Source organism: Ambystoma mexicanum, chromosome 10 (genome assembly GCF_040938575.1).
Source record: "Ambystoma mexicanum isolate Mex_15411 chromosome 10, UKY_AmexF1_1, whole genome shotgun sequence".
In the NCBI taxonomy this organism is placed as follows: Eukaryota; Metazoa; Chordata; class Amphibia; order Caudata; family Ambystomatidae; genus Ambystoma; species Ambystoma mexicanum.
In genome coordinates, this window is record NC_090932.1 from 1309075672 (window position 1) to 1309101390 (window position 25719).

The window sequence follows — 25719 nt, forward strand, 5'->3', positions numbered from 1 at the left end:
TATCTATAACAATAAGTTGTTTATTTTTAAAACAAAATAAATAAAAATATATCACATAACTTAAAAGCCCTAGTATGTTTTTTTTTATCAGAAAACAAGTAAGATAACTTTTTAGAAACATTAATATATAGCGGCCGCCATTTTGGAAGTAAAAATGGCTGCCAAATTCAGCACATAATACAAATGCAGGGAAAGAGTGCAAAAAGGATGTGGATTTGGGTGGAAATGGGTAGAAAATCATATAGATTTGACTTAGAGATGGGGTTAAATGGGTGGACACATAACCAAACAACACCAAAAGCCTATCCATTTATCCTCATATGTCATCTCCTTTGAAAAAGCATTACAAACCCTCATTCACCGATCCTATTTGAAGCTCCTTTTTTAAAGCTCTTATTTTAATGACAATTGTTTCGGCTTAAAGGTAGTGCTTTTAGCACCACCTAACAGCCAAAACTAATGATGTTTGAAAGGATGTTTACAATTTTGCGAAATTAGATCAGTTTATTAAAAGACAACAGACGTTGTGACCCACACTCTATACTCCAGCATCCCTTTACGGGCATGTAAATTAGCCACTTGCATACACTTGATGAAGGCAATAAAGACAAGATCTGTGCATTTAGGTCTGTTTCTCACCTTGTGTTTACATTATGGCGGTTTTCGGAATCATTGCTTATAGTCTGGTAGTTCTGATAGGCGTGCTCACCCTCCGAGGGGTCTCACACTAAGTGTAAATGCTTTGAGGGTTCTGCGATTCTATATTATTAGAAATCTGTCTCAGAGTTCTTCCATGTTAATTTTTCCAGTCTGGGATTTATGCTACCTTCTAGCAATCTGGGTATTCTTTGTCCAACTATTATAAGAGTGAGCATGATATTACTTTGTGATATTACTCTGGCTATTCACCTACTTTCTACCATCAGACACAGTATTCCTTGTCCATATACTATCATTCAGGCTATTCTTCTACTTTCTTCTATAGCCTGGGCATTCACCTACCTCCTACTTTAGTCTGGTTACTCTTTCCATCTGCAAGCATTCTGGTATTTTCCTAATTTCTACTAACAGTCTGTGTTTTCATGTCCCTCAACCACAAGTCTTGGTATTCATCTGCCCTTTACTACGTAGCTGGGGATTCTTTTCCCTCAACTGTAAATTAAGAGCTTCTCTTGAGGAGTTCCTCTTGGCTGTGTGCTCTGTGGAACTCCCTATCCTGTCCAGTCACTCTCGCATTCTTCCACCCTTTCAAGTGTCTCTGGACATCTCCTTTGTACAGTTAGTTTTCTAGCCTGCATGCCATCACTCTATGGCCCTCCCGCCCCTAAATTAGTATCTTGGAAAGTTTTGTAAGGCTGTGGAGTCACCTCGCGGTCATTCCAACACTGTGCTATCATCAAAGATTCTCTTGCCACCGTGATACCACTTTGGGGTCCCCCTTCCCTTTGCTATGACCTTGGAGATTCTCCCATCAATGCACAGGCACTCCAGGGGTCTCCTGTTTATGCGCTGTTACCCTAACTTTAACCTGTCCACTTGTGGCCACAATGCCGGCCCACTAACCCTGCACTGGCACTGGAAGTATGTGGTTCATCCTTTGCATTCATTGCAGTCTTATCCCTCCCTCAGTCTCATTAACAAGAAGAGAGTAGCTTTATTGCGGATCTTGTAATATCCCAGGGTGTTGTCATCTTCTAGTTCCCTGTCGCAGTAGGTCAAGAGTTGCTGATCCACTGGGATTTTTGTCCTTTTCTCGATCATCATCTTTAGGTGTTCCACAGAGAGTTTGGGCCAGACCAAATATGCAATGGTTCTGCCATCTGGGTTTCTAACAAAGATTTGTTTCTTTGGAGGTGGGGATGTAGCTCGAGGCACTGGGATCGCTGGCTGAAAAAAGACAGAAAATGTTAAATGTGAACAGTGGTGGCCCTTCCATAATGGCCAAAAGCACCCTACATAACGTTACATAGGCAAAAATAAATACAAACACAAATGCCCATTATGAGGGGCCCAAAAATGAAAAGCAGGGCACTCTGTTGTGAGAGCACAGAGATCTGCAGGTAGACGAAATCTCTACCTGCAGACAAAGCATCACTCTGTGGCAGGCATGCATGTAACCAAGCCCCTGCAGGGCCTCTTGCCCTTCAAAGGCATCAGAGGTGAAAAGCCCTGGCGTGCCCTGTTCTGCACATGTTGAGATGTGAACCTCCTTGGTGCAAGGCAGAGGCAGAATTCAGAGAGAGAGGTGATTGACACATCTCTCCCTGCTCCCTGTTTCTACGTGCCACCCAAAGGGCAGAGAGCTTGGGGCTATAGTGGGACTGGCCTGCCCATGAGAGAAAGGTATGTTGCTTTGGTGGTGTCATGGGGGAGAAAAACTGTGGCAGCTCTGGGCCAATGAGTGTGACAAAGGACACGAACGGGAGCCAATGTGTGGGGCAGAGGGGCAGATCAGGTGGTGATGAGGCAGTTATAGGGTAATGAGATTGACATGAAGTAAAATAGTAACATACCTTGTTAAAGAAATCCCTTTGTAGGAGAATTCATTCTAAACATGTCGCATATAAAAGTGTACCCATATGACAACTCATTCAAAGAGTGTTTTCTGTGGTAGGCCCCCTACAGAAGGCGTCCTTGTAAATGCCTGACAGGGGAGAGTACCTATTGACAAGAACATCATTCGGATGCTTGAAAGTATACCTTTAAACTACTGAGAACACACCCTTCTGGCAGCATCCCATCATATTAGGCTCACCAGTCAGTTTGACCCCCCAGTGCCCTTATCCCACATATATTGGCTGCACTGAATGGTGTACGAGCAATACCTGCTTGAAACTGTGGGAATGGGCCGGATGCATAAAACATTGCAAGTGCACCCGAAGTAGTGAACAGTGCTAACCGGTTGCCTCTACCATCGAAGTTCCCGCATTGTGAGAAATTAGTTGGGCTTTTGGTACAGTCTTACCTTCACATTCCATGCCTCACAGTCGAAACAGCATGCTGACTGCAGACACATGGCTGCTTCTTCGGCTACGAGATTCCAGGAGGCCTCTTGCCCAACCATTCCTGTTGGATCTGCAGGGTCCAGGATCACGGGTCTAAAATGGGAAAATAAATGGTTTTCTAATGTTGCAAGTGCCTCCCCGCAGGGACAGAGTGATATGCAGAGACATATGTGAATTTAAAACGTTTTGTTAATAGTTTTTGTGAACTGTGCCAATAAGGAACCACAGTCTGTGGGTATCACGCCAACCTTGGCATATGTGGTAAAATAAATGTGAGGAAAAATAATTTTGTTGGATTAATGCATCTGCTTTTAGCTATGGTTGTGTTTTGGACCTTAAAAGACTTGCTGTGCGAAGAAACTGCCTCTTAAACCTTAAGAACTGCTAGTGTTGCACTAACCAACAATTTCCCTTCCCGAAAGTCACTATCTTATATGTGTATGCAGAGTTAATGTCCTTACCGTATTTCTGCTAGGATTAGCAAGTGCGCGTTATACCGATAATACGATAGAACTGTCATTACTGTCAAAAGCTGTAACAAATGTAACTGTGAGCAACTACAAACTAAGCAGTGGCCTTTGAAAAGTATTCTAAAGTATTCTGATGTGTTTTGGTTTATTGTGCAAAGTAATTTAAAGTGATTCTTGTGTAAATATAATAAATCTATATTTTAATATACGTGTTTCTTTGATGTGCTTTACTAATTGGGCTCAGTGTACTTACCTACAGCTCACATCTTCCTCTTAAGATAAGCCTGACTGCTCTGCCACTATACCAAGGTTCCAGCAGTAGTACAGACTGAAACTAAGAGTTGGGGATCTACAAACACTGGGATATCTTACTAAAGTCTTACCTCCAAGTGGGACTTCAGGAAAACTCTCCTAACACTGACCATGTGTCCTAACTTCCTAATTTTGGGAAATTCACCTATACTGATTGCACAGGGCTGGGCCCACCCTGTGCAGGACGAATGGATGTGGTTGGTCAGATTTCACCATCGCCAGTACACCCTAGACTGGCATGCCAACTTCAGGCCAAAATTTCAGTCCACCAACTTTTGTGGGGCTGGAGCCCACAATCGCAAAATCGTCAATCTCCCAAAATTGCCTATACTGATAGCACAGGGTCGGACACCGCGCTGTGCAGGGTGAATGTGTGGGGTGGGTCAAATTTCACCATTGCCAGTACACCCCAGACTGGTCTGCCGACCTTGGGCCAACATTTCAGCCCACCAACTGTTATGGGACTGGAGCCAACCCCAAACAAAAAGTAGGTCAAGAGAGTGGCAGCAGACCTGAAGAGGACAAAACACTGGTGAGACGAACAGAGACATGTAAGTAATGTGTGAGAGCAGGAAGAACTAAAGTTTAAAAGAAATGAGGGAGCATAAGATACATGTACTGGGGTGAGAGAACAAGATGGAAGGAAGGTGATGGTGCACAATAGATAACATCAGCGTTTAGTGAGAATAATTTGGGACAATAAGGCCGGCGCCTTCCCCTCTTTCTTACAAATATTCTGATAACTCATGCTTTGCTATGATATAGAAATGCAGTGACTGAGAAGATGTGATCACTCATTGAATGATACGCCGTACGTTCTGTGTTTGAAATAGAAAGGGAATACTGTAGAATTCTGAGCTAATATGAGTTACCACCTTTGGCAAAGAGGGTGTGAGTCGGAGAGAAAGAGGCGCTCACGAGTGCCTAGCAACAACCCTAAAAAAACAACTGGAATAAAAAGAAACAAGTGCAGACGACCGTTAACCACAGAGAGTTTAACCTCATATGCCCCAGTGCCTCCTTGACATCACCCCCTCATTCAACCTCACCTTCACATCACCCCACAGAGAAACTCTAAGGCTAAGACCTTGTTATCTCGGCAACCCCAATTCTATTCCACTCCACCATATCCTGGGTCAGCCAGCCACCAAGCAATCTTATTCCACCTGACTGCACCACATTCTCTACTTCAGGTCAAGTAAAAACAACCCCAGTGAGACGTGACAAGAAACACTTTTCTCTGACATAGCAAAACACACCAACACAACAGACTTAATACTTAACAATCTCACTCTTGTGGGCATATACACCATCAAGAAAATACCAAAAATCAGATCACAACTCCCACCTAGGCACACCATGAACTCCATGCCAACGAGAGCTACATTGGGAAACTTGAAAAGATCTGAAGCTCTAACAAACGCCCTGGAAACTCTTAATCCACAAAGCAAACGCAGATACTACAACAAAACAATAGCAGAGGCAAAATAAAACATGAAAGCAATACCCTCTTCCAAACAGTAACATTGTGCACTGACCCGATCCTGCACATCATTCCCCATTCATCCGAACAATCTCAACAAAATGAAAAGCATCCATTGAAATAATGGAGATGAACACAGGCAGATTTCCGAGCCCCAACAATACACAATGATGCCACACAATCCCAACCCTCACAATAGACACTTTTCATTCCAGTAGCATGTCCATCAAAGCAGCATCCTATGAAGATGACTTCCTACCTTCCACTAACATTAAATCCCTCAAATCTCCTCTCTGTGCTCTGGCAGATTCCCATCCTCCCTCAAAACTAGACTAATCCTAGCATTCCTCAAAGAAATTATCTAGAGCCAGATGGCCATGTCAATTCCTGCCCCAACACTCTTCGCCCTTTCCTTGGCAAAATATTGGAGAAGTCCGTAACAAAGCAAAAACAAGATCAAAATGACTGCAACAGCCTCCTCCAGTCCTACCAGTTTGGTTTCTGAATAGGCTGCCCGTCGAGACAGCTACTCTCCAGGTAATCAATGCCATGCGAATTCTTGAGAAAGGTGACTCTTGAATCCCAAGTCTCCTAGATCTATCAGCGGCCATTAAACAGCAGTTCACAAGTATCTGCTCCCTTCCTGCATGGGTGCCACTCTAGCTTGCAAGTTTGCTACTTTCACCTCCAATAGGCAATAATATGCCAAAAGGGAATAATCTAGATCGCCACCCCTTTCTGCCACCCTTAGAGTACAACAAGGTCCTATCTTATCCCCAATGATATTCAACCGTCATATGTAGCCATTGGGAGGGCTACTGTCTTAACAAATATCTCTCTCCATCAATATGCAGACACACAGCTCCATCTCAAGGTGTTGTTAGTCTGTGACAATGAACACCTCCAATCATGTTTGGACACCTTTATGACCTGGATATCTTTAGTATACCGCAAACAGGATTAATTCTGATCAGTTCTGCAGGTCTCCAACAGAAGAATGGCTCTCAAAAGCGAATCTCAACAGATTCTCTCCTCTACTACTAAGTGTCGTGGTGTCCAGATAGAACCTGATCTCTCATTCAAAGATCATATTAGAAAGAACACCCAAATGGCTTGGCATCAGGCCACTTTCCACACAAGGAACAAACAGTTCATCTGACTACCAACTTTTGCTCAATGGGGCCTAGTAATATCCCATATCAGGTCCTCCCTAACGCCACCCTTTCTCCACTGTAGGTTGCTTTCCATGCCTCAGCAAGCCTAACCACAGGTCACCCAAAATTCAGTTATAGCCCCCCGGACACATGGAGCTCCACTGCCTTCCTTTGCAGGCTTGCATTCAATTCAAGTTCTCTGTGCATCAATGAAACCCTAAATACCGGAAAACCTGACTACCTAAGGGGGAAGCTGCTCCACGCGGAACAAACAGTGCACAACTCCATTAAAATGTCCCTACAATCCCAGAAGAAATCCAGAGAGATGAGCAAGAAAAGGCTTCTCAGATTATGATCCTGCACACTAGCACCCTATCATCATACCTGGGCCTCGCTCCTGTCTTACTATAATTCAGGAATAAATTAAACTCATAATGACTTCTGTTTACACTTCTTTGCCCTCCACTACATATCTAACCATCATCTGCTTCAACTTACCACATGCTTGTATCTTCCTATCCAATGTGTGCATCCTCCTCACATCCAATATAACCTCTTGTTCTCTGTAAATACCAAGGCATGCATGTAAAACCTGCACAGTTCTGGCTGTTATCCACTTTCACTGTGCTACGTAAAGCACCTGGCTTCCCTTTGGGGGCAGGTCCGCAGTATAAAAAACACCAAATAAAATAAGGCAGGACAGGCATACAGCTAAATAAAGACAATGTGACCATATAGCTCACCTGGGCTTTCTCAGTTGCCTTCTCACATAGTCCCCGACAATCCGGTTCTCAAAATCATAGTTCTCAGTCCAGTAGATGCAGATTTTCTGGTACTGGCAGAGCAGGTTCAGGACGGTGCAGAAACCTTCATCAGTGCAGAAATCATCAGCCCCACTACCCTGCTCCCACGCAAAGATGGTCAGCAGCTCGAGGGCATACTTAGGTGGCAGGGATTGGCTCTTATATTTGCTTTTAACACACTGATAGAAGAAAGAAACCCTGAGTGAGTCGATGCATATCTGAAGTGCAGAACAAGTTTTTTTCCACATGACATAAACTTTGTAGACATGGAGCAAGAAATCGCAGATTATCTCTTAGTGGGGGTCTAGCAAGATAGTAGCTAATGAGCAAGCTAAAGGTACGCCCTCCAGACCGGGGCCCTGCAAGCTTTGGCTCTCCAGATGTTTTTGAAAAACTGCAATCAGCCCTGTCCAGCACAGTCAATGGTGAAGGATCATGGGAGTCATAGTCCAAAACATCTGAAGTGCCGCAGCTCAGAGATCCCTGATTCAGAGAGAGCGAGAGCCCAGGGATCGAATTGGCATGGACACTTACGTCAACAATCCCCTGTATATGCCGGTCAAAGATACAAGCTATTGAATGAACATGGAGACTTAGTCCAACCATCTTTAGAGGTACTATCTCCAAAGACACCAGAGGCTAAAAAGACATGGAAAATGACTACACCGATCCCAGGTTGTATTCCTTTTAAAGGAACCTGGAATTGAATGCGAATGGAGATGTAGTACCTCTAGGAATGGATGTACTATCTCCAAAGACAACAAAGTCTGAGTGGACATGGAGATTTACTACAACCATCTCAAGAGGTACTTCCTCCAAAGACAAACGGGGCTGAACAGACTTAGAGACTTATTCCAACATCTCTATACTTGCTCCCTAGAAGTTCTTGCCACCAGAGATTGAATAGGCATTGGATCTTACTCCAGCCATCGCTAGAGGGGGCTCCCTCCAGATAGACTGGGGATTGAAAGGACATGGAGATAGGGGGTTTCCTCGCTGAAACAAACATATAGACTGACGTCCACTTTCACTACCAAATGTGATTATCCCAGTGAGTGGCCAGTAATTGAAAGGACATGGTAGGTGAACAGCACTCTTATGATTGATAGAAAGGGGGAGATGATTGAACAGTTGTGCATGGATCTTCAAAAATGTCCCTTACATCCAAAGAGGCCAAATGCTGAATAGACTTTACTGCGATCACCCTCAAAAAGAGAGGCTAGTGGTTGGATGGGAGTGGAGGAAACACCCCAGTTTTCTTCAAGGAAAACGGGCTGATGATTGGATGACCATAGAGATTAGACCTCTTTCTCCTTCAAGGAAGAGAGGCTAATGATTGAGAAGCATGGACATTAGACTGCTATCTTTCTTAGATGCAAGGTTAATGATAGTAAAGGTAGGAAGACAAGACCCATTTATACCTCAAAAGAAAGGATAATGATTGGATGAGCATGAAGACAAGACCCAAGTCTCCCTTTAAAGAGTGGCTAATGATTGGATGTGCAAGAGTGAGGCCAACAACTGCGTGAGCATGGAAACCACATTTCCCATATACACTGATTTGAGCTTTGTATAAGTCTACACGGGCAACGTTTCACTTTCATACGTGGGCATGACGTTATCATCTACTCCCACCCAACAATATCACCTAGGACTTAAGCACAGGCAGATTATTCAGTTTGTGAGGTGCATCACTATCTCACCTCCTTGAACCAGTGCTTCACCAGGCGAATCAGGTTTTTCAGCTTTCCCGGGCGACGCTTCACAAAGTTCCTTTGAAGTTCAGTGAAGCAAGGAGAGAAGTCACCAGGAAGTCCTTTGGCGTTGATCAAGGAGACGTAAACCTCAGGGTCTGGTTTCATATCAGCAGAGATGGAACCTGCAGGAATGGCCAGGGAGTCGTGCAATCATTACTTAGTCCTTAAATATGCACTCCCTCAATCATTCGAGATACCGGCTACAGCTCTACTCTGTGCAAAGACGTGTACAAAAAGGGGCACATGTGGGATTAATGGGTGTTCTGCAGAGGTGTAATTCCCTGGATTGGGTTTTTACTTTTTTTCTGGATTGAACAGCTGGGGTGAAATGGAAAACCCAATTACTCCCATGCAACCTCTCTCTCAAATTTTGGGAAGTATAGCTAAAAGGTTGGATGTAGCTTTCGCTGTAACATTCACAAAACCCTTTACAAGCCATGACATTCTGCTTATTCGAGGAATGCCTGGCACAAAAACCCAGCAGTAACAATTTTCATCATTTGCTCTAAACAAAATGTAATGTTTGCCCTCAATCATAAGAATTGGAAAATGAAGTGCCTTCACAAATATTGGGCAGAGCACTGCTGCAGTAACCTGGCCAGCTCCTCTGCTGATTGCGCTGTCACCCTTCAATCCTCACTCCACCCTCACCCCTGATTCATCAGTAAGATGGGTGTGCCTCTACTGCCTGCAAACAGGACCATGTGATGGGAATACTCACCTAACGCATTGAAAGCTGGAAGAACATCAACAGAGATGGACTCCTTCACCTTGCGGGACTGGATGGTGAAGGACAGGGATCGCGGTTGGTACAATCGGCCCTTGGGGTCCTTTTTTTCTTTCGGCTCTTCAATCTCTATGTCGTAGGCAATGCTTTGTCGACATTTATTCAACATTTCATGGATTTCATTAATGATGTCACCGCGTTCCTTGGTCTGATCCTCGAAACAGGTGAAGCAGGCAAGGAAGACAACCAGGTCAGCGTCAGACCCATTCCTGAGGGCTGTGCCCTTGCCGGAGGAGCCGCCCTACAGAGCCAGAAGAGAAATGTTTGTTACCAAGAGTGATTCATGTCTGCGCCAAAAAAGGTACTCAACAGTATCAAGATCCAGAAAGCAGGCTGAGATCATGTCAAAACCATTTAATAAGAAATGTGTTGCAGCTGTTTAATTACTTCAGCTCACTGAATATATTGGTCTGATGTTAATGATGACATGGCCATTAACCGAGCCCATATAAGGACAATTCACATTCACTTGCGTTCTAAATGAGGAGTACATTGTATGGAGAGGACTGCAGCCAGTAACACTTCCCTGTCCTTGCCCCTGTTCACGACATTGTGATTGTTTTCTGTTAGGGGATCAAAAAGGCATGGGAATCTGGGTGGTCCTGGGTTCCTGTGCCTTTTTACACCTCTAAAAACAAAAGAAGAGTTAATGCGGGCCCTACCATTTACACACATGCCTGACAAATAAATAAAAATCCTTATAAATGCTGCCAGTTTTGAATGGAAAGAAATGGGTGGAGTCCATATAGATTCAAGCCGCTCCACATGCATACATATTCTATAGTTTATGTACAGAGGAGGGTTGGGAGGCAGAGCCTTTAAGGTTCATTCCCCCAAATCTGCGGAGAACATATGACCCACGACATAATTTACAGGTGGCCGGTGTCGCATGTAAATTCTGGTCTGGCCCGTTGACCAGGGGCATACAATGAGCCCCATTGCTCACCCTGAGTGCGTCTTAAAAGGCGCCCTGAGATTTAAAGGTGTAGCTACCGCTCAATTTGGCACACACTCTCCACAGATTGGTGTGACCCAGATTCAGGTCATGACTTCCTGCAAAAAGTAATGAAGTCAGTCTGCTATATGAAAGTATCCAAACCTAAGTGCTTTGGATACCTTCGAGGCACAATAGCCCATCCTGGGAACTGAGTGTCTTAACCCCTGAAGTGCTGAAATGGTCTTTTTATGAAGGGGCATATTCCCCTCCAGGAGACCAGGTGAGACGTGCCACCCAAGGTCCAGATTAGAATACCTGCCAAAGGACTGTTTTGACAATGTTGGATTTGAATATTGAAGGAAAGGTTACAGTTGTTAGTTGTGCCATGCTAACCATTCTGATTTTCGGCGTAAGCCTGTACCAGCCTACAGCAGAATCAAAGAAGCACTTCCTCGGCGGAGAGCATAGGTCATGCCATCCATTAGGTGGGCTATATTTTCTAAGTGCTTCCCTGAGGGGTAGACACTGGAGTTTTGGGAGTTGTTGTCAAGCCTGATTCTTTTGCTGGTCTGAGGGTAGGAGGGCCTCAGACAGCTGGCTTACCCTGGCTTTTCCAGGTAAAGGGAAGCCCTGTCTGGTAAAAGCAGTCTATAGTACCTTGACAGCAGGTTCCACAGTCGGAGAGTTGATAGATGCCTTGTTGGTGGCAACTGTTTTTAACAGTTTAACTATAAGCTATTCCTTGTGAGTGACCTTTGTGTGTTGGTGTGATGAAGAGGGGAAAAGAGTGATGTGAATGCAATGGTGTGGCTGTGACACAGTGATTCTAGGACCAACAGTGAAACAGGACTGAAGCGAGTGCAGTCAGAGTCTGGGAGGCCCAGCTGGTGTGCGTTTGCGAGGCTCGTGCCCAAGTAAAAAGGAGCAGAGTTTGTGACGAGAGTATGTGGTAAACTAAAAGGTATATAAGGGAGCCTCGAGTTTCGTGAAGAGAACAGAACTGATAGGGGGAAAAACAAAAAGAAATAGAGCAAAATAATGAGTGAGCCTACCCTTGCCAAGGGGGGCACGGAGCATGTGAATCGCGTAAGACCCGGAAAGGTTCCTTCCAATAGAGCAGCGCACGGAGGTGGTGTGCTTGGTAGTGGTCAAGTAGAGTTGCCTGAATCCAGAGCTGAGCAAGATCTAAGCCAATATGGAAGGGGTCATGGGGCGGATGTCATACTTGGACCTAGATGGAGGGTTCAGGTTCTGGGCCTCTCCTGGACCCAATCGCTGTACGCAGGGGCGTGGCCTACAAAAAATGTCATGCATCTCCTTAGCCATTCAAGGCACTTGTGATCCAGAAGACCCCAACTGAGAAAGGGACATTGACAGAAAGCATGGAACTGAGCCGGAGCCCCTGGAGGTGAACTTGAGTTGGGTCCATGATGCCGTCTTTTAGGGATGCATATTCTGTATTATTATTATTATATTTGTTATAGAACAGTAGATTGCACACATGGTCTGTTCAGTGAGTGAAGCACTGACCACAGGGCTCGGCAAGGATTCCAGTAAAACGCATACGCACCCACGCAGAAAGGGATTGCAAGTTGCTTCATGCTTAGGGCTCGGTAAGATTTAAAGGGGTACCGCCGCAAGACAGACTCAACAAGAGGTCTTTGTACTAAGGGTCCGTGGCGAATGCCCCTTACTCGGACTCACCAGATAGTCACAGTGATTTCCAGATATGGGCTGTCTCGGAAGAGGACTGGCCATTGGGCATTCTCTAGAATGGAGTGTTGAAGTAGTGGGAGAGGGCCGGTAACTTGACAAACAGTGTCACTATGTGCTGGAAACTATCAGAAGTGTAGGCAGCCATGTCGCTAGTGGGGGGGTTGTGGGGGCCATAGCCGCAGGTCTTTTGGTTCTAGCCCCGGATAGAAGCTCAGCGGCTACAACCAAAAGTCTAGCTAGTCCCGACAGGCCCGTCATTAGCGTAGCCCCAGATCCTTTTCAGACCGAGCAACATCCCTGAGATTAGGAAGTGCACATGGTCATGGCTGTAAAAAGAAAGACACATTTAATGAGTAAATACTAAGCCAATAGTGTACCCATCTTAAATAAGGACGTACTGAGCAAGCTTGCCTAAAAGCAGGAGAAATGCAAAGGTTACCGTGTTCCATCTTGCCACTGTTGGGACAGAGCTTATTATGGCAAAGGTTCACCAACTCCAAGGATAAACTATAACTGCTCTTCTTCCCCATTTAGCAAGCCCTGCCTACCTGGTGCCTTCCTGGTTGCCGCTCTTTTTCCCTACTTAAGGAGCCCTCCAGCCGCTTTTTCTTTGCAGATGGGGAGCAGGTGCAAGTGGATCTAGGTCACTTAGACTAAGCACCACCCACCTTCTTAGTCCTGCCTCTTCCTTCCTGTTCTTAACTCTTAGATCAAGAGTGTCTCTCGCCCGGGCATCAGAAGCGAAGGGCAGACAAAGAAAAGGGCAATTCCTGTTTGGGCCTGTTCGGACCAGGAGGACCCAGGGCCCGAACCACTGCTCAGACAGCAGGTCAGCATGCACCAACATGTGTTTACTCCCTCTATCCCCACAGGCCATCCCCACCATCATCAGGCAACGCCAACGTTAACTGCTGGCGTGAGGACAGGTGCTCCGTGGCACAGTAAGTTGTGCAAGTTGTGTTACGCTGCCTGCCGCTTGTTTTTCGATGTCCCCCGCCCTTTTTTATGCATATGATGCCTGTATGCTTAAATCCTTCATCTTGCTGTCCTCCACACCCCACAAGGCAGCACTCTCCTGCTATCCCTCCCTGCATCAACAATCCCTCCCTGCCCATTGTGGAAGTTTGTATTGACACATTATGGTGACACCATCAACGCCTTGTTGCTGATGCTTTGATTTGATTTTTGGGCTCATGTGACTCATGTTGGTTCACCCATCTCGAATCTCGTCGTTCTCATGCGGGACTTCCTTAAGCATCACGTAATCATTGTGACCATGAGTCATGTTGTGCCCATCTACCACTTGAATCCTGGCTTGCACTTGCTGATCTCTTGCAACATTATGTGTTCAGTACTGACCTCAGCAACTTGATGTGCTCTCTCCACTTGCTTATGTGCTCTATAACACTGTATTTCTCCGGCTTTGCTTCTTCCTCTCTTTCACCACACTCACTGCTTCTCAGTTTTCTATTCCTCTCCCTGTCTTTTCCCTCTCTCCTCTCCCCTCACTATATTCTATGCACTTACCCTATCAGAATTGTTGTCAGACGTATTATGATAATCAATTGTTTGTTCTCTCCCCCCTCACCTTTTGTCAATCTCCAGCACTACCAGAAATGTCCTCAGGCCTAGTAAGATAGTTGCTTGTTTGTCCCCCCCCCTTTTGTCAATCTCCAGCACTACCAGAAATGTTGTCAGGCCTAGTACGATAGTCGCTTGTTTTGTTCCTCTCCCACCCCCCCTTCCCTCACCTTTTGTCATTCCCCTGCACTAACAGAAATGTAGTCAGGCCTAGAATGATAGTCGTTGTCTGTCTCATCCCCTACCACTCCCTCCCTCCTTTCCCTCCTTATCATTGTCAAAGCTCTTGCACTATCTGGAATGTCGTCAGGCCTAGTATGATAGTTTATTTCACATTCTTTTTTTTTTTTCTTCTTTTTTTTTATCATTAACGACATTAGCTCTGGATGTTCCATTTCTTCCCAGAGAATCCTAGACATGGGTGGGGGGGCACTGCATCCAAGTTAAGGAATGCTTTAAGGAATACCCAGAGGTAGCGAGCACCATGTGTGGGCGGGAGGCAGGACTCGGGCTGCGATAATGGGATGAGGCCTGTCTTCTGATGCACCATGCGTATGTTGCAACTTAGTGCGCCAGAAGGGGACCGCGCCCAACTGTTGTACTTGATCTTTGTCATAGCTTGCCCCATCAGCGCTTCTAGCAACAGCCCAAAGAAGGGTCTGGCGCTGCTAAAAAGGGGCCAGATTATATAACATTTGCAATGGTGCTAGAAATTGAGCAAATGCGTGCAGCAGTTTTTGATGCTTAGATAATACAAAATGGTGAACAGGTTTAGCACAATCCGTATTATTTAAAACCGTTTACATTAGGGCAAAAATTAATAAGCAGCTTTTGTACTATTTATACTCCATAAAATAAAACAAAATATGTTGCCTAGTGAAAAGATGTTTAGATAAATGGATTGGGGCAGAACTTGTTTTCTCCATTCCCTATTGGACAAACAGCAGCAGTGGTGCAAAATTAATTTGCAGATTTTTTTAGCACAACGGCAAAGGTATGACAATCTGCCCCTTGGTGGCCGGTGTGTGACCCGCGAGTACCTCATCTGCACAGGGCTAAAAACGGATGTTCCTGTGGGGGGAACAGGGGGCAGGGGGGGTGGAGATGTGTGCTGCCCCACCTCCCTTTAAAACAAAAGGGGGAAGAGTGGGTGGTAATTCGCACATGATAGCGCATCAGTGAATAAAATAATGCCATCTTTTTGTCAGAGGCGGAGTCACAAGGGCGGTCCTAGAGAAGGAGGTACGCTGCAGATGCTGCTGTAAGCTTTACCCGCTGGCTGCATGAGCTGGGATTGGGTTCAACGGGCACTGACACCCTTAGGAACAGTTGGGACTCCTCGGCAACTGATTGCACTGGCCTGGAACTCGCTCCATACAAAGGTTATGGGAGTGACTGACCCGGCAGTTGGATACAAGATGTGGGACATTCTCGATAGAATGGAAACCGAAATGAGGAGGGCTCACCAGTTTGTAAAACCCTGAGAATGGCAAGGGGCACCTGGGGAAGTGTTTGTATGCCAGGCACACTTGTGGCCTGAGCAGGGCTAGGACCGCTCGTTAGGAGTTAGGATGACTCCAATAAAAGGACCATGTTTATTCCAATCAAAAATTGTTGGATGTCTAAGTTATGTGGGTGGTATAATATGTGATGTATGTTATGGTTTGTGGGCTTGAGTAGGGGTTAGCCCCGCTATGCATCCAGATTCTCCCACCATCATGCACTTCAAAGCCATTTCTTTCGTTTTTCCTAGCACTTGATTTGGTATTTATATCACGCTTCAAGCCAGACTGCAGCTTCTAAGCCAGGGACAGGTATCAAACCTGTGCTGCCTTGTTCCCAAGAATGAGTGCGTTGACCCTGAGCTATCTTCCAGGCCCAAACCAACAGGCTTAATGACTGATCCCATCGGGACCCTGGACGCATACCCTCAGAGCCAAACCTGGGACTCCCCAGCTGTTTTGGGCAACAACTCCCACCACCTCTAACCATAACGTCAAAGATGAGAGATCAAAAGCCCAAAACATCTTGAGAGCCGCAGGTTGCAGAGCACTGAACTAGTTTCTAATGCTTGTGAGTTGCACACGACTTTTAAAAACATTGGAATTGATATTCTGTGCAGTTTTTATTGGTTCCCAATGCATTATTTAAACGAGAAACACACTGCTGAGTTTACAGTTCACGTGTCATGATTCTACGCTACGCACACCATTCAAAAAGTGCAGTGTTTACATGCTTCATGTCAAACTGCACTAAGGACATGATAAAGCTGCATTGTTTACAGTATGCTTCTGTCTTTGCCTTCACTAAGCACATGATTCAAACGGTGAATTTTTCAGTGTGATGTGTTCACAGTTTGTATGTGACTGCCTACATTAAGCATTAGGTAAAATAACGCAGTGTGTATTGCTTGTGTGTTCAGTTTCACTAAGCTCATGTCATAATCAGTGCATTGTTTACACTTGCTACATCTGGCTATACTTAGCAAATGACACCAGGGATGTCATTTTTAATGTCTGTGTGTCAGGCTGAACATAGCATGCCACACATAGGTTAGTGTTCACATCCCTGGCCAAATTAAGCACATGGCTTAAACAGTGAAGTGTTTAGAGTCTGCCTGGGCCTTGGAGCACAATAAAAATGGTTTATGTTTCACATTTGTGTGTGACTGACACCAGGAAACACAAACGAGGTGATGGCTGGAAGGTTTGAAATTAATCCTAACCTCTGCCATTGCTCTGGGCAACCCTCCAGAGCATCATTCTTCAGCCGGCCAAGCCATTACAGGAGGGGAAAGAGCATATGCAAATCCAGGCCCAGCAGGCTCAGACCCACGTCTGGACTTACCCGACCCACTTGGGGTGACTTATTTAACACAAAAGAGGTGATGGCTGGAAGGTTTGGATATAATCCTAGCCTGCTGGGCCTAGAGACCCTAGCTACTCCTCAATGATGAGGCCCAACAAGACCGAAAAATGTCTGGGGTAGCTTGCAGTCTCGTGCAGAAGGGATGTGACCTAGCAGTTCAGGCTGGACTGCCCCTTTAGAGTTGGGACCAAACCTGATTAGCATATGGTCTTTACCCTTCTGTAATGGGTTGGCAAGCGAAGAACGATGGTCTGGGGGTTTGCCCAGAGCAATGCCAGAGGCTAATATTAATTCTAAACCTTCCAGCCATCACCTCTTGTGTTTTGACTGGCACTAAGCACATGATACAAATAGTGCAGCGTTGACAGCAACTCTGTGTGTGTCCACGAAGTACATGACAACGAGTTGAAAGCATGCACGGGCCTGATTTTCAAGAAAATGTTTAAAGGAACCTTCCCATGTTAACACATTTTTGTAAATCAGGCCCTCAGTGTTGTGTAAATTGTGCAGTATTGACTGCTTGTCTGATTGCACTAAGTGTATGATAGCAATGGTGCTGTTGTCAGTCTGTGTGTCTGGCTGCACTAAACACACAACACAATTAGTTCATTGGTGACAGCATGTGTGTGTGTCTAGCTCCACCAAGAAAATTCTACCAATAATGCAGCAGTGGCAGCCACTTTGTATCTGGCTTCACGCGGGTGGCGCACGGTGCTTGCAGAACGCTCCGCCCCCACCTTTGAGGAAGTGGAGCCGGAGCGCTACGCACGCCCGGTGGAGAATATCACGAACACATATTAACAAGTTAGGAAAAAGAATATAACATAACTCACGCGGCAACGACGCCAGCTTATTTCAGCTGACAGGAGGGCTGAAGAGCGGTGCAGTAGGCCGCACAAAGGGAGGAAGTCCCTCTATGATGAACAGGCGCAATTAGCCTATTGAAGGACATTTATCCACCTGAAACAGGGAGAAATTGTCCAGAGCAGCCTATTACAGGGCTACAAGTTAAAAGACTGGTTCGGGAAGATATCTCACGCTCACACCTATACTTTAACAAAATTCCTCAGCAATTTTAGTCAAAACAACATCAATTTACGTCCATCAGTACAATGATTCCCAACAAAAATTGTTTTTTTATTTTGTCAAAGAAAAACAGCCACAGCCGACACGTGTTTAGATCCCACGTCTGTTATTTACATATAATAACAGACGTGGGATCTAACCCTTTGAATGGTGAACTTTGTTTCCAGATACACATTTATGTGTTAAAAAGTTTGGAATGTGATAGCAATCAGCTATATATATAAAAAAATTTCAGGAAACCCAAACGTTAAAAGCTGATCTGAAAATTGAATTGACAACTCGAGACCGAGTAAACAGAGTGATCCGTTACACTTCAAACAGGAGAATTTCTAGTGATCTATATATGGGCCTTGAAACCGACCTAAGGTCGAAACACGTGTCGGCTGTGGCTGTTTTTCTTTGACAAAATAAAAAAACAATTTTTGTTGGGAATCATTGTACTGATGGACATAAATTGATGTTGTTTTGACTAAAATTGCTGAGGAATTTTGTTAAAGTATAGGTGTGAGCGCGAGATATCTTCCCGAACCAGTCTTTTAACTTGTATTTTTGTTACAAACTTTGTGGGAAGTTTGAGGGTAAGATATAACTTGCTGCCGACCCATTTTTTAAGAATTTTGGTGGTAAATAGCGCACATGACCTAATAGCAATCCCACAAGTGTTGGTAATCTATTACAGGGCTAGAGAAGACAAAAAAGTCTGATGCCAGCCACAACAAAAAAAAAGGGAAAAAAAGACAAAATAAAATATATATAAGTATTGGTATTGAGTAACAATTATCGGATCAGCAGCGTGGGCATGCAAAGACACCTGTTGCAGGTACCAGGCACACAGCACCTTTAGAAATGTCAGAATTTGAATGGAGCGAGGAGGAGCAGACCCTAGACCTCGTAGCTAGCTTTAAGGAAGTGCTGGGAAGCTCGCTGGTTGATGCATTGGCGCAGGGAGTGAGACCCTTGCAAGAGAGGCTGGAGACACTAGAGACGATGCTCAACCAGCCCAGAGAAAGCACCAATGAGACTGTAAGCGTGCCCACAAGACCCTTGAAGACAGGGCAAAAGGGGAGTATTGAGACCCGAAATAGGAAATCCTCTTACGATCCCCCGGGTCAAATGTACGGGGTGAAACAGAAGACCCCAGAGGCAGCCGACGCATTCGCTAAGCTGAAAGAAGCCTATTTGCGACGTCAGGCAGTGCCAGGCCTCACGACCCCCGCCCCAGGGGAAGACAATATGGGAAGAGAGGACCCAGGTTCGGAAGAGGAGCCAGCAGAGGGAGACCTGTCCTCGCCTGAGGATGAGGAAGTAACAGAGGAAAAGTGGGAGAGACCCAGCGAGGGGAAAAGAGTTTGCAGAGAAAAACATCTAGAGGAAGTGCAAGAGGACACTGTGGACATTTTTGATCCTGACAGTATCGAAACCCAAGATCCTCTGACTGGCAGCCCTCCCACAGAGTGATGCAATATATGGCCCCAAGACTGCAGAAGGCCAGGGACAAAGAAGTGAGGCAACACCTGCGCACGGAATGCCCACGGCCAGACCTCGCAGGGAAGGTGGCAGAAACTCCAGAGCTGGACCCTAAGATGCTGACCTTCGTATCGAAGATCTGTAAGGACCCGCGGAAAGGGATTGACAGACCATGGAGGAGCTGCCAAGAGAAAGTCCTAGATCTGTCGGGTCCTCTCGCGAAGATAATGCACCTAGCAGAAAGAGCCAAGGATACATGAGAAGAAGTGGACTAGCGAGCTGGGTGCAAAGGGCTGTCTGCCTTCTAGGCAACGCAAACTGCGCCATCTCCTCAGAAAGAAGGAGAGGACAATAGCTCAAGATAGATCCAAAACTAAGCGACCTCGCGTCATATGAAGCCGGAGAAGCGGCGCAGGGCCCTCTTTTCGGAGAGACCTTTGGAAAAGAAATGGGCCGCTTTGGCGGCACGTACACATCTCTGGAGAAGGCGCAAGCGTCTATAAGGAAAGTGCTCCTAGGCAGAGTTTTTGCCGGGACCGGCCGCTTTTGGGGTCGTGCAGCCGGTCGTTTTCAAGGAGGAAGAAGACCCCCTAACCCCAGAGCTCAATACTGGGAGAATAAACAGCAAGACACCTTCTTCCCTGCCACAGGGTGATTCCCAAGAGGTTGCGGAGGAAGAGGGACCGGTCAGGGACAAGGCTTTACACCAGGTGAGAGCAGCAGCGTACGCTCCAGTTGGGGGGAGAACAAGAATTTTCTGGGGCAATTGGCGCGCGCTTTCCAGCGATACATGGGTTTTGCGAACCATCAGAGGTCTGCAACTGGAATTCATACAACCGCCCATACAGTTAGGTTGGCCCCCCTAGCAGCATTTAGCGCAAGCAGAACAACAATGTTTAGATTACGATCTAAGTAAGTCAGTTAGAAAAGAAGGGCGCCATAGAGAGGTGCGCAGTCCCTCCCAGATTTGTGAGCAATATGTTTCTGGTGCACAGAAAAGAGAAAGTGCGACCAGTGATAAATCTGAAAGAATTGAACGGCTGGATTGTGTACCGCCATTTCAAGATGGAGGGTATACATCAGCTCAGAGATTCCCTGAGAGAGGGACACTGGCTGACAAGGGTGGACTTGAAGGACGCCTACATGACAGTACCAGTAGAAGATAGTTACTGGACCTTCCTAGCTTTTCACTGGAACAGGCAACTCTGGCAATTCAGAACGATGCCCTTCGGGCTTGCATCAGCTCCTTGTGCTTTCACCAAGCTGATGAAGCCTGTCGCAGCAGCGATTCGGGAGAAGGGTATCAGGATGATTATTTACTTGGACGACCTGCTACTCTTAGTGGACGACCGGGATACGTTGACCTACCAGACGGCGTGGGTGCAAGAGCTTCTGGTTTCGCTAGGATTTCTGATAAACGTGGAGAAGTCAGACACCACGCCAGCGCAGAGGCTGGATTTCCTGGGATTTGTCCTAGACACCAGGAAAGCCACATTAGAATTACCAGCCCGCAAGATAAGAGATATCAAAAGGGAGATCAGAACTTGTTTGAGCAAGCAATTGATTTCACTTAGAGTTCTGGCGAGGATAGTAGGTCTGTTAGCAGCCTCTATTCAGGCCATATTTCCAGACCCTTTACACTACCGAGCACTGCAGAGATTAAAAATAAAGCACCTGCAGCAGGGTTTAAAGTATCATCAGCAGATACCTTTGGATCAGGAGTCCATTACGGAACTGGAATGGTGGTTGAAGAATATGGATGCCTGGAATGGACGTGCCATCTTCGGAGACCGTCCAGACCTAATAATCGAGTCGGACGCCAGTCGGGTAGGCTGCGGTGCGAGATGCAGAGATCTGGAGACAGGAGGAAAATGGAGCCGAGAAGAGCTTCGTCTCCATATAAACTGCCAGGAGCTCCTAGCGGGATCATTTGCGATCAAAGCATTTACGAGAGGCAAAGTGAGTTCATGCTTCCTGCTGAAGATGGACAATATTTCAGCGGTCCGATACATAAATCACCTGGGAGGAACGAAGTCCAAATTGCTAGCAGAGCTAGCAAAGGATTTTTGTCATTTCTGCCTCCAGACAGGGACTTCCGTGACAGCAGAATACCTGCCCGGAGCACTGAATGTAGTGGCCGACTGCAACTCACGATACCTGACAGACTCCAGCAACTGGAGACTGGAGCCAGCAGTATTTCAGAGTCTGAATCATAGGTGGGGTCCAGTGCACATAGACCTTTTTGCATCCCGACTCAATGCTCAGACATCCAGCTACTTCAGCTGGAGGTTGGATCCAGAAGCGCTAGGCACAGATGCGTTTCTCCAGCAATGGGCAGGAGGTCTGCACTACGCATTCCCTCCCTTTGTGATGCTGAGCAGAGTTCTAGCGAAGTGTCGGAGGGAAAGGGCAGAATTGATTTTAGTAGCACCACTGTAGAAATCACAGGTATGGTTCCCCACGCTGATGCAGGTAGCAGCGGACATGCTGTGGATCCTTCCGGAAGGAGAGCGATTGCTCATGGACCCAGTTGGGTCGTGTCATCCTCCGAGAGTGAGAGGGACTCTCCTGCTCATTGTGTGCAGGATATCAGGAGACGTTGAGCGTTGCCAGGCATTTCGGCTCAGGCTGCAGAGCTTATCGCTGAATCCTGGGCGACATCCACTAGGAGGAGCTACGAGGCGGCTTGGGCCAAGTGGACGAGATGGTATAAAGGGATAAATGTTCATCCCATTTCAGCTCATATAGTAGCTGTATTGAATTTCCTGGTGCAGCTGTTACAGGACGGGAGAGCTTTTTGTACCATAGGTGTATACAGATCAGCGATTTCAGCAGGGCATCTGCCGGGCGAAGGAGTCCCAGCAGGGGAACATCCGGCAGTAGTGAGGCTCATCAGAGGAGCGAAATATAAAGTGCCTCCGGAGCCAAGGTATAATAAGGTATGGGACGTGACAGTGGTACTGCGACTGTTAGAGAGTAGGCCAGCGAATAGATATCTGTCGCTGAAGCAATTATCAGGCAACGTAGCAATGTTATTATGCTTAATATCTTGGAAGCGCCTGGCAGATGTCAGAGCGCTTGAGATTAATAGGAAGTCTTTCAGTCCGGAAGGAGTTACCTTCTCGGGAAGTCATAAGGACTAAAACAGGGACTAACAGTACATTATCCTTATTTCCCGAGTAACCCCAAGTGGTGCGTAGCGAGATGCATTAAAGAGTATGAGAGCAGGACAGCAGATTTCAGAGCAGCCAGTACTACTCAATTATTGATAGCATGTAGGAGGCCTTTTAAAGCAGTAGCAACAGCAACCATTGCGAGGTGGGTTAAGGAAGTGATGCAAGCAGTAGGTATTGATGTGAGAATGCATGGGGCATATTGGTGAGAGGTGCGATGGCATCCAGGGCTTGTACGGCAGGTGTGTCATTGCGAGAGATCATGCTAGCAGCGGATTGGGCTAGTGATCAGACATTTAAAGAGTTTTACTTTAAGCCAATTGAGAGCTTGGCCACAACAGCATTGGGGAAGCTTTCAACAAGCATAATGCTCGCCTCCAGTCTTGCCACAGAATGAAGATTACCCCTGCTAGCTGCGCAGGGAGTATTAATTCTATTAAAGACTAGGAGGCAAGCATTAAATACCCTCCCTATCATGTATTGTTTATAATGTGTGATGTATGTAAATTACAACAGTACATGAACGCCACCCTGAATTTTGTTAATTTTATGCTCCCTAGGGGAAGAGCAGAAGAATAATTGAGAAGCTGAAGTCAGCAGCACTGAGGCCTAGGTCGAAGAGTTCAGTTTGTAAGAAAGCAGCGACGCCCAGCTGCCAAGTGTTACAGTTATTCGCCCTGTTGGCGGGACATGGTTATAAAGTTCAAGAGACAGTTCAGAGTATGTAAAAGAGAGGAGGAGCCCAGGAACAGGAAGTGTGTTTTAGCTGGGCTGTGTTGGATTGGACTACAGAGACTTTGGGATTTGTAGTTTCAAGAAAAGAAAAGTTAGATGTGGATACTTTTCAGTTTTTTCTTGTGTTTTGTTGAAACTGCTGAGGAGTAATAAAGTGAAGATGAAGCATAATGCTCGCCTCCTAGTCTTTAATAGAATTAATACTCCCTGTGCAGCTAGCAGGGGTAATCTTCATTATAGTCTATTGTTGTAATCTATGATTTTATTTGTGTATTATCTGCAATGCGTGTGGCATGTGAGCGCCTTAAGGCTTTTGTTCTTGTGATAATATGCGCTTAATTAATTTCTACTACCTGCGCAGGCGATTGGGAGGGCTCTAGCCGGGTCCAAGAAGGCACCAGATGTGTAGCCTGATCTCGGGATCCGGCCAGAGTCAGCCGCCCCAAACCTCTGTTCTGTGCTGGGAAAGCGCCCGCGAGCAAACTGTAACTTCCTCTTTTGACCCCTTGGAAGGGGTCACGAGAGGAAGTTACAGTCCTCAGCCACAACCCGGTTTATTTATTTATGCAATGTTTGTCGGATACATGGACCTGGATTATTTATTTATGCAACGTTTTACATTGCATAAATAAATATAGAGGTATCCAACAAACATTGCATGAATAAATAAATACCCCTATTAACATCACACACGATGCAGCCACCCAACTGCTTTCAGAGGGGAGCTGCAGGAGCTGTGCTGGATGTGGTTCAAGTAAAAAAAAAACGTTGCTTATGGCAGACAGAAATCACACCGTTTTTTATAAAATGGGATGCACATTGTGCATTTTAAAGAATATTTACTCAGCAACACTGGTCAAAACTATTATCCGCATAGTGAAGTAACTCTTCACTAGTGCCATGGAAGTGGTTTAAAGTGTAATTGATATATAGTTTGGAAAAGAAGCAGCATGAAAGAAATAGCGCTGCTTTAAACTATTATTTTGGCCATTTCCTTTGATCAGAGGTCAACTGCCAGCTCTGCCCCCTAACCCCGCCTCCTCGGGCACCGCCCCCCCAAACTCCGCCCCCTCACCGGCCCTTGTGGGATACCCCACCAATTATTTTTCCATTTCCACCACTGTCTACTACATGATATAATTAGTGTTTGGGGTACTTCACTGTTCTCCCATCGGACAATGACAGCTTCTAACAAACAAGGCACTTACTGTGTGCCAACCGACCAAACCTCGCCTTATAGACAGCAGAAAGTGCACCCCCTCCACTGCATAACTCTCCCGACACCACCCCACACGAGTCTTTGCCCCTGACCTCCACATGCATGCCCCCACCTCCGCAATCTATGCCGCCTCACCTTCACCACCTTGCTGACAGTGGTCTCCCGGAAGCAGATACCCTTCAGGAATTCTGCCGTCCTGTGGGTGGCCTCGCGGATTTGGCGGCTGAACTCCTCGTCTGGCAGCAGGTTCTGGGCGATCCAGGCGTCCAGCCTGCCGCCAGGGGTGTCATACAGATCCATTTGCTCCATGTCTCGGGCTTCCGGGCTTCCGTGTGTCACGTTGTCGTTGCGGCTGGGTCACTGCTGCTGTGTGTGACAGGTTCTGCACAGCGAGATCAGTGATGTGCGTCCTAGAAGGCTCTGCACAGCGACTTCGAGGTTTGTGGGACCCAAAATAAATGCACAGCTTTCAGTGGCGTGCCTCTGGCGTTAGTCACATCGGCTGAGCGCTAGATGGGTCTGAATCCTGCAAGTCATCCTTTTAAAGACTTCAGGCTGCGGGCGCCTCCCCTGCCGTACAACTCTTAAGGTGGATCTTCGGGATCGATGCGGTGACACCGCCCCAGAACACACACGAGGAAACTCGTTTTCAAAAGAGAGTGAAACTGACGTGGAACAACCCGAGGGCTGTCCAGGCCCACACGAATCTGAAGTCAACAACTCTGCACCAACCTTCGATCCAGGAAACGTACAGGCTTCGTTGGTAAACACGAGTGCTATGACCCCCTAGTGTACAAAACACATTTTTCAATACACTTGAGTGCATACATTTCCCTGGTTTAAAAAACCATTGAAACAATGTTTTTTGCAGTGGTGCTTATTGACTTGCACCAGTGCAAATTTCTGTAGAGCAGCCCAAACATTTTTTCGACATTTTGCTGAATTTTACTCTTGTTATATAGGGTGTGATTAAAGGAATGGTTCGGTAAAATTTTTTATTGTCCCTTCGGGTCGGCCATGTGTTTTTAAGCCTAAGTGGCTCGATTTTAGAAAAATTTCCTATGGACCTTACCCGGGTTTTCGTCCATTAAACGCACGCGAAAACAGGCATCGGGGAGCTGCCATTTTGTGATAATCCTATCATTTCCCCCATCGCCCTGGCTGAC

The 25719-nt window shown here is 46.2% G+C and overlaps 1 protein-coding gene across 1 annotated transcript; it reads right to left on the minus strand.

The window, feature by feature from the left end:
- Positions 1 to 25220, minus strand: LOC138492291 (2'-5'-oligoadenylate synthase 1-like). The gene is made up of 6 exons (XM_069619339.1): positions 24689 to 25220; positions 9706 to 10012; positions 8931 to 9106; positions 7168 to 7406; positions 2966 to 3098; positions 1 to 1887 (listed from the first exon to the last, which is right to left on the minus strand). Exons 1-6 carry the CDS (start codon positions 24860 to 24862, stop codon positions 1615 to 1617), a joined length of 1302 nt encoding a protein of 433 aa, XP_069475440.1. The 5' UTR covers positions 24863 to 25220; the 3' UTR covers positions 1 to 1614.
- Positions 25221 to 25719: the final 499 nt, after the last annotated feature.